The following is an 8992-nucleotide window of genomic DNA, read 5'->3' as shown; positions in this document are numbered from 1 at the left end:
GTTTTGTCACCGTAAAAATATAGAGTTGGTTTAGGAAGGAATGCATAGTTACATGTCTACTAATGACTTCAAAGTCTATGTTTTCCTAAATTTTTTTAAAAAAATAAGAATCCTTTAGTTTTGTTTTATCTATTAATTTGTGTAAATGCCTAGGAGAAAGTCTATTGCACGTTGAAAGTACATGATCACTGCTAGTTATTCTAACAACGATGTTGACGACCATGAGTCATTAGGTGCCAACCAATAATAGGTACTTGAGGCACAAGTATCAACTCACAATGTGGGCTTGTTAAGTGTGATAATGTAATGCCAAAGGAGGTCCCTTCATAGCGGCATCTATCTACTTACAAGTACGAGGCTCAATGGAAGGACGATCTTTTAATGTAAGTTTGTTTTGCTTTCACAACATGTTTAATAGTTTTTTAAAAATTAATTTTATTTAACGAATGCAATTGTATATTTACAAACATTGACGCTGCAAGAATAATAACATCAGCCTTTAAATTGTCAATGAAAATTCCATTGTTTCAATTAAGTTAGGTTTCCAAACATCCTGAATGAAAACCGCAAGTCGATATATGATTTTCAAGGTTCAAGGTTAGTATTAACTTAAATATGTTTTATGTTAATTTGGTTAGTTTATTGAAAGTAACCAAATTAAATATTTGGTTTATTTATTAAATTGAATATTTTTTCTATTTTTTTAAAGTTTAAGGTTAGTATTAACTTAAATATTTTTTATGTTAATTTGGTTAATTTCTTGACACTACTGAAATTTTTCTTTTATAAATTTTTACTTCACGGAAAAAATTGAATGGGAGACAGCTGATAATAATTTTACAAGAAGGGTTTCGGAGAATCAAGTTGCAATTAGGTAAAATCAAATTCAAAATATTTTTTTATTCCAAATATTAAACTTTCATTTTTCATTTACTATTAGATAATTAATTTGTACCATATATGTTGCGTAATTTTTGGTACGAGGTGCAAAAGAAAGCCAAAAAAATATACAAAAGAAAGAGAGCTTCCAGGTTGGAATGGCATGGCAGCCTGGAAGGATTTCAGACTGAAGTACATCTCAGAGGCTTTATGGGTGGAATACATTCAAAACGTGATATCCGCATGTTTCATGTTATTGTTACAATCCGGTGTAGGAAATTGGAACTAGCATGTTCACGGTTTCATAACCATGCACATCGACGACTCTATTTTGTTAACTTTGCATAGGAGCCACGGTTATAAATATATTTAACTGACAACATTTTTATCTTGCAGGCCAAGGTTCTTGGACACGAGCCAAGACCGATGGAGCTTTTTGTTTAAACACATATTCGGAGTGATAACCATCAAAAAAAGGTGCAACAGTTCATGGATAGTCGAGCTCAACACTTTGTGATGTGTTGGTTTTCAACCTTTTTTTTTAGTTTGTTATTTCCTAGATTTTGATGAATTTTTTTTTTATTTACAAGATACATATAACAACCGGTTAAATGAGAGATACGAGGACGATCCTTCAACCTATCTGGATCTCAATCCAGATTTGTGTTTGAAGGCAGAATCATCCGATGGACCCAATAGAAATTAGGTATACAGACTCTTTAACACTACGACCGAGAACTTATGGATAGCCCGTAGTGTTTCAAACCATTGGATGCTCGCAATCAATTTTGAACACTCAAAACTTTGAAGTTCACGGCAATGCTAGACCAATAAGTATTGGGCCAAACAACTCATCTTAATGAAAAATATGAATGTCTCACTGTTGATTATAAAGAACTTCGTTGAATGGTAGTGAAGATGAGATCACAAATATGTAGTACATGTGCACCCTCTAATTAACCCCACAATCCTGGCGATGACTAGCTTCCTCCTCCTTCAGCGTCATCTCTATTTTAGATTTATTATATTTGAACGTACATATATTTAAATTTCTAATAAATATTTGATTTTTATATTATTTTAAATATTTTCTACTTTTATTCAATATATTTTTTAAAAAAATTAAAATATTACTAACAAGGTTACCGACAGAACAACTCCGTCGATATATTTCAAAGAGAGTTAGAAAATAATTGCTACAAATACCATTGTTAGTTAACTCACTGATGAAATTATAAATGATATTCTATTAGTAATATGTTATATTTATCAATGGATATATTGACAGACAAATAAAAACACCGATGACATTACATATAGTTTTTCTCGATGATATGTTAAATTTACCGATGGATATACTAATATAATGAAGATATAATGAAGTGGGTAAATTTTTTTTTGCGCATTTTATCCGTATGAAAATCCATCGATACATTTATTATTAACGAACTCATCGACAGACCACAAATTACCGATAAGAGTTTTTCTAACGAATTGTTTCTGTTCATGAACCCGTTGATAATATATATACCGACAAACTATGAATATAAATTTATGTTATTAAAACTGTTAAAACTAGTAATGTGAAATACAAATCAAGCTTCTTTTTCATTGATTCCAGCAAGAGTTCTAGGCTAATGTGCACCTCTTATTAGTTTTATCGCCTTAAGGTCTCCCACTCCAATTATAACTTCTGCAGTTGATCATTCTTACTTGATGGATTGCGATTCCTGTCTAGTCAATTGCTTTCAAATGTCTTTAATCAATTAGGACTTTTCAAGTTTTTTTTTATTCACAATTGATTTTATTTTTCCTTACTCTATTTAAACATGAATAATTATTGTTCCCATGTTTTTTTTTTTTTAAAAAAAAAAACAAATTGCAAAAACAAAATATCAGTAACATACAAGTCCATTAGTACTATTTAATTTAATTGTAAAAACTAAAGCAATTCCTATATAATCTTCTTTGATTTTTTTTTTCCAGAAGCAAATTCTATATGTATATATATGACGCAATATATAGCAATAGAACGTGGATTGTAGCATGGATATTTACCCAAATCGGGCTTCTATATGAATTAACAATTTCCGCTTCCAACATAAACCCCTGATTCTATTGTCGTTGTTAAGACTCTGGGATCGAAAATCAAACTAAAATAAAAGCGTACGAACATAACTATATCTATGCAGCAATATCTTCATTATTAGTCTCTGTTTCCTATCTTACTTGTCCAATGATGATACAAAGTCGTCTCTTTTATTAATAATTTTAAAAAAGCAAGTAATTATGGTCCTTAAAGATACAAAATAACTAAGAATGGAATTTCATGCAAGTGGGCAGCTGGGCATATCTCAAGAGATCGATGCGATGACAGGACTAAAACCTTCCAACGTTATTTGTCTGTGGTTGCTGTAATGCAGGAGCCAGCAGCTAGCTGGGGTGTGGTCCAATCTGGTGGTAACATGGGAGCTAGTGGCTACGTACGTATCACCTAATGTCTTCTTGGTGTCTTGACCCCTGGTGGACCCTTGGCTCATGGACACAACCAAGCCGACTACCACACGTTATTTCCGTAAGAGAGTGGTGTGGCTCTTGATCAATCCATCCTCCTCTTTGGCGCCTCTTCATGTGCTACGTGACAGACTCCATCTATTATAATCCCTCCAAATCCACCCAAAACCCCACACCTCCCCTCTCATATCACCAGCTCTACTAGTAACAACAACTAAGCCTCTCTCTCTCTCTCTCTCTCTCTCTCTCTCTCTATAAATATTCATTTCTCCTCTTTTACTTTTTTTATTCTTCACCGTCTACCTCTGTCTTCCCATGGTTCCAATCTTCCGATCATGCCTTCCCAGACCAACTCCCACTTCTCCCTTCCAAGGTATGTGTAATATATCTTGCTCCTTCCTCCTGCACTGATCAAACGCATGCATGCACGCATACTTTTTTTTCTTAACTCTTTTTGAATGGCAGCATAATTAACAATTTTTTCATATGTTTGGTTCCGCAGGTGGATTGGATTACTGTCTCACAAGAACAGCCAAAGCGAAACTGGTGACAATAATGACAACAGCAACCTTAACAGTACCAACAACATTGACGACAGCAACCCTATCTCTAACTCCATAGAATGCTACGCTTGCACACAAGTAGGAGTTCCTGTCTTCCACTCCACAAGCTGTGACCAGGCCCACCAGCCTGAATGGGAGGCCTCCGCGGGCTCATCATTAGTCCCCATCAAAAACCGGCTAGGTTCAAGAAAGAGCCCAGCAAGCCGAGCCCAATCTCGCCGGCCGGCCGGTCCATTCGGAACCATTCTCGATCCACGTAGCAAGCGGGTACAGAAATGGAACCGGGCTTTCCTGCTAGCACGTGGCATGGCTTTGGCAGTCGATCCCTTGTTTTTCTACGCTCTGTCGATAGGGAGAAACGGGGCCCCTTGCTTGTACATGGACGGTGGGTTGGCCGCAATCGTGACCGTCCTTCGCACGAGTGTGGATGCTATACACTTGTGCCATCTGTGGTTACAATTCAGGTTGGCTTATGTGTCAAGAGAGTCTCTTGTCGTGGGGTGCGGGAAACTGGTGTGGGACGCACGTGCCATCGCATCTCATTACGTGAGGTCTCTTAAGGGCTTCTGGTTTGATGCTTTTGTCATTCTTCCCGTTCCTCAGGTTAGAAATTTCTTTTTGGCTTTAATTGATTTTCCCAGGATTAAAGGCTTTTGGTTTCTGAAAATAATGCCAGATGGATGCATTTTTACTGAATTATGACATAGAGGGTGCTGCCTGAAGATATAGATAGGCTAGCTTAATTGTGCATGATTATCACGTGTGCGTGTGTTTTTTTTTTTTAAATAAATAAATTATGTTGCTATTATTTTCTTACATCTTTTTGGTGTCTAAGGTTCGGTATGGATGCTTCCTTGCTTCGTCTACCTGGGACATGTAGCAGGTTTGAAGATAACTATTTTTTTAAAATAATTTTTTTTGTTTAAAAATATATTAAATTAATATTATTTTTTAATTTATTTTTATATTGATATATAAAAACATTAAAAAAATAATTTTAAATTAAAAAAAAAATTCAACCTCAATTTTAATTTTCAAAGCCATTATTTTGAGTATATTCGTTCATAAATTATTACATATTTGTTCTGTATATATTATCCAAAAAAAGAAAAGGCAAAAGTTTGCAGAGAGAGAGAGAGAGAGAGAGAGTTAAGTAAAGTCGGGCGGTTTCTAGATCGAGCCCTCAGGTGAGGGTGGGGAACGTACTAATTTCTCAACAATCAAGGAAATCATGGGACCACGGGCAAACAATAATGGACAACAATGTCACTCAACGTTAAGGCCTTGGGTTGTGTGCAGTAACTGCAAGCATAAGGTAGAAGGCGAGGTATCCGTACAGCGTTCAACATAAACCAGAAACTCCCAAGTTCTTACCTTGATGCTCATGCCTGTCCAGAAACTTGCAAATATTTATATGCATGAGAACTTAAAAATAAAAGGAAGAGATTTCATGTTTTCTATTCAATTATGGGATCTATAGTTCCTGAATGATCATGGTTTGAAAATTTAATAGCACTGGGTATTTGTTTAGTGGGTGAGACAACCCCACCATTGATGTAGCTATGTGTTCATTTTTCAGCTTAATGTTTTCGAAGGTATGTGGTGGACTGATGTCAGCGCGTTCCATGCTCTAATGATGAGGTTTAGATTAATGGAACTAGGAAGGTAGCTTAATTACATTTATCTTTATTATGATAAAAGACATAGATTTGACAGTAGAGCCTTTGTCGCAGTACTGTTTGATCTTGTTCATGGAAAACCAGCAGAGGTCATGCAAGTGCTGTTTTTCTTGATTATCTTGAAGTTCATTGGTAAATGATGATTGCTTAGTTTTTCAAATAATCTTTTCTTTAGATTAAGGTTTCCAGTTCTACTATCTCACCACCATTTAGTGTTTACTAATTCCGCCCCCGTCGGAGCTTGATGCTTAGCCCATCCTCTTTGTTTTGCAGGCTGTATTTTGGTTACTTGTACCCAGATTAATCAGAGAAGAGCAGATTAAGCTCATAATGACAATACTTTTGCTGATCTTCTTGTTCCAATTCCTCCCTAAGGTGTACCACTGCATATGTTTGATGAAAAGAATGCAAAAGGTCACAGGTTATATCTTTGGCACCATTTGGTGGGGCTTCGGCCTTAATCTCATTGCCTACTTCATTGCCTCTCATGTAAGTTCTAGCATTTATCTGGTACCATCAATGTTGGGAGTGAAATAAGCTTTATGTTTAATTTCCCTTTTTCCTTACTTTTGCAGGTTGCTGGTGGATGTTGGTATGTCCTCGCAATACAACGCGTAGCTTCATGTCTCAGGCAGAGTTGTGAGAGGAGGCCTAATTGTGATCTCTCTTTGGCTTGCTCGGAGGAGGTTTGCTATCAGTTCCTGTTACGATCAGGCACAATTGGAAATCCATGCGTTGGAAACACAACACATACTGTTAGAAAGCCTATGTGCCTGGATGTTAATGGAGCTTTCAATTATGGGATTTACAAGTGGGCTCTTCCAGTCATTTCTAGCAATTCTTTGTCTGTGAAGATTCTTTATCCTATTTTCTGGGGTTTAATGACCCTCAGGTAAATGATAAAACAATTGGTTTCACCAATTTTGATACTCCGCGTCGTCTCTTGGATCCAATTTGTATGTTTTCTGATGGACTTGTTAGCCTTCAGGGTCATATCTGAGCACCCTTTTAGAGTCCTCTGCTGTTTTGCTGTGTTGACATCTAAAAAATAAGAAAAAGAAAGATTCTTGATAATCATGAGTCCTATAAGCTTGGTAGTCGATCATCCTAATATATTGTGCCTATGTTTGCAGCACCTTTGGCAATGATCTTGAACCAACAAGTCACTGGCTAGAAGTAATCTTCAGTATATGTATCGTTCTCAGTGGTTTAATGCTCTTCACTCTACTGATTGGGAACATCCAGGTGAGCAGATTCAAACACTCCTAATTTTGTGGATGCCAACCTATTGATCATTAATGACCTGTTCAATGATGAGAAATTATGATTTCAACAAAGGTGTTCTTGCACGCGGTCATGGCAAAGAAGAGAAAAATGCAGCTGAGATGCGGAGATATGGAATGGTGGATGAGGAGGAGACAGTTGCCTTCTCGTTTGAGACAGAGAGTTCGCCATTATGAACGGCAGAGATGGGCAACCATGGGAGGTGAAGATGAGATAGAACTAATCACAGACTTACCTGAAGGACTCCGGAGAGATATCAAGCGCTATCTTTGCCTAGATCTTATCAAGAAGGTGACACAAATGACCACTTAGAAATGCTATCTGCGTTCTCTTTATTTTATTCGGAGCCTGGCGACCTAGAATTAGCTTTACTTTATATGCTGTTCAAGCAAAAACATATTGCTGATAACTTTTGCAAGGTTGTTTAGCTGTCAGATAAAGGTTATTTCAGAAGAAAAAGATAACATTTTTGAGAGGTTATATGCACAGTTGCAGGTCAAAGAAGGCACCCTTAACATCTTACAAGTTATTCTTTCTAGAGCGATCTTCTCCAGAAAACATCAGCACTGTTGTAGAGCTTAGAGTTCTATTGTGACTGCAATTTATTTATTTTTTCCAGGTTCCCTTGTTCCACAACCTGGATGATCTTATTCTTGACAACATCTGTGATCGGGTTAAGCCCCTTGTTTTTTCTAAAGATGAGAAGGTAAAACTTGAACTATAATTATATCATTCTACTAACCTGTCAAACACTACTGAAAATCACTTCATCTTTTTTGCCATTCCATGATACAGATAATCAGAGAAGGAGACCCAGTGCAAAGGATGGTGTTCATTGTTCGTGGGCGTATAAGGAGTAGCCAGAGTCTTAGCAAAGGCATGGTGGCAACCAGTGTGCTTGAGCCAGGGGGCTTCCTGGGTGACGAGCTGCTATCCTGGTGTCTTCGCCGTCCATTCATAGACCGACTTCCAGCCTCATCGGCGACATTTGCTTGTATTGAATCGACAGAAGCATTTGGTCTTGATGCAAACCATCTCCGGTACATCACAGATCACTTCCGCTACAAATTTGCCAACGAAAGACTCAAGAGAACTGCAAGATATTACTCATCAAACTGGAGAACATGGGCAGCAGTCAATATACAATTCGCTTGGCGACGTTACAGAATGAGGACGAGGGGACCGGTGATTCCTGTAACAGAAAGTGGAGGTACTGAGCGGCGGCTCCTGCAGTATGCTGCAATGTTTATGTCAATCAGGCCACACGACCACCTTGAATAAACCATTGCTGGCAGTTCTTCAGTCATTGTTTCAATAAAGTCTTGTTTCTGTAGGCGGAAAGTCTTTCACCGGAAAACACCTACACGATGTCGATGTTGGTTGGTTTAACTGTTTATATAAACAGTTAAACATTTTAATTTATATTTTTTTTAAATACCTTGAAACATCTTTGCCCCTTGGCTCACCTGGTTAGCACGTGTAAATTAATTGGAAGGTCGCAGGTCAAAGTTACACAGGGAACATTACTGGGTTTTATGTTATAAATGAAAGTGTTTAGTTTGGAGGTCTGGTTAGTTTTTTTTTTTTTTTTGGTGGGATTAATATAAAAAGTATGTATTTTTTTATTTTTATGAGATTTATTTATGCTTTAAAAGGATTGTGTCTTTTAAAAAAAAAAGTTCATCATACCTTCAAGCCAAATAAATACATCACATCATTTTTCTATTTTTTTTTTATAAAACAAAAAACAAACAAAAAAGGTTCTTTCAGTTTATTTTTATATTTCAAAAATACTTTTGAAAAAAATTTAAATATTTTTATTTTTTCTTTACTTCAAATTAATATATTTTTGGTATTTGCACATCATTTTAATATGCTAATATCAAAAATAATTTTTAAAAAAAATAAAAAAATTAATTATTTTGATGTATTGACTAGTGAAAATTATTTTAAAAAACAACTACAACTACACTTTTAAATGCTCATGATTTTAGTAATAATAAAAAAAGCTAATGAATTTTGTTTTTTCTTTAACAAAAAAACTTGATAATTGGTTATATCATTACATCGAGT

General features: G+C 36.0%; 1 protein-coding gene across 1 annotated transcript; it reads left to right on the top strand.

The window, feature by feature from the left end:
- Positions 1 to 3566: 3566 nt before the first annotated feature.
- LOC118049552 (cyclic nucleotide-gated ion channel 2) lies at positions 3567 to 8499 on the top strand. Its single transcript, XM_035059583.2, has 8 exons — positions 3567 to 3766; positions 3896 to 4559; positions 5909 to 6124; positions 6211 to 6527; positions 6769 to 6880; positions 6974 to 7210; positions 7539 to 7625; positions 7715 to 8499. Exons 1-8 carry the CDS (start codon positions 3729 to 3731, stop codon positions 8198 to 8200), a joined length of 2157 nt encoding a protein of 718 aa, XP_034915474.1. The 5' UTR covers positions 3567 to 3728; the 3' UTR covers positions 8201 to 8499.
- The last annotated feature ends 493 nt before the right edge of the window (positions 8500 to 8992 follow it).

This window comes from Populus alba, chromosome 17, assembly GCF_005239225.2.
Source record: "Populus alba chromosome 17, ASM523922v2, whole genome shotgun sequence".
Classification (NCBI taxonomy): Eukaryota; Viridiplantae; Streptophyta; class Magnoliopsida; order Malpighiales; family Salicaceae; genus Populus; species Populus alba.
Note: the sequence above shows the minus strand (reverse complement) of the source record. Positions and strands in the feature narration are given on the sequence as shown.

What these genes read in the sequence shown, in the direction of transcription:
- LOC118049552 (XM_035059583.2), top strand. Translation starts at nt 3,729, where the DNA reads ATGCCTTCCCAGACCAACTCCCACTTCTCCCTTCCAAG. An exon ending in TGGGGTTTAATGACCCTCAG is followed by an intron (nt 6,528 to 6,768) that starts GTAAATGATAAA and finishes CTATGTTTGCAG; the next exon opens with CACCTTTGGCAATGATCTTG. An exon ending in TACTGATTGGGAACATCCAG is followed by an intron (nt 6,881 to 6,973) that starts GTGAGCAGATTC and finishes ATTTCAACAAAG; the next exon opens with GTGTTCTTGCACGCGGTCAT.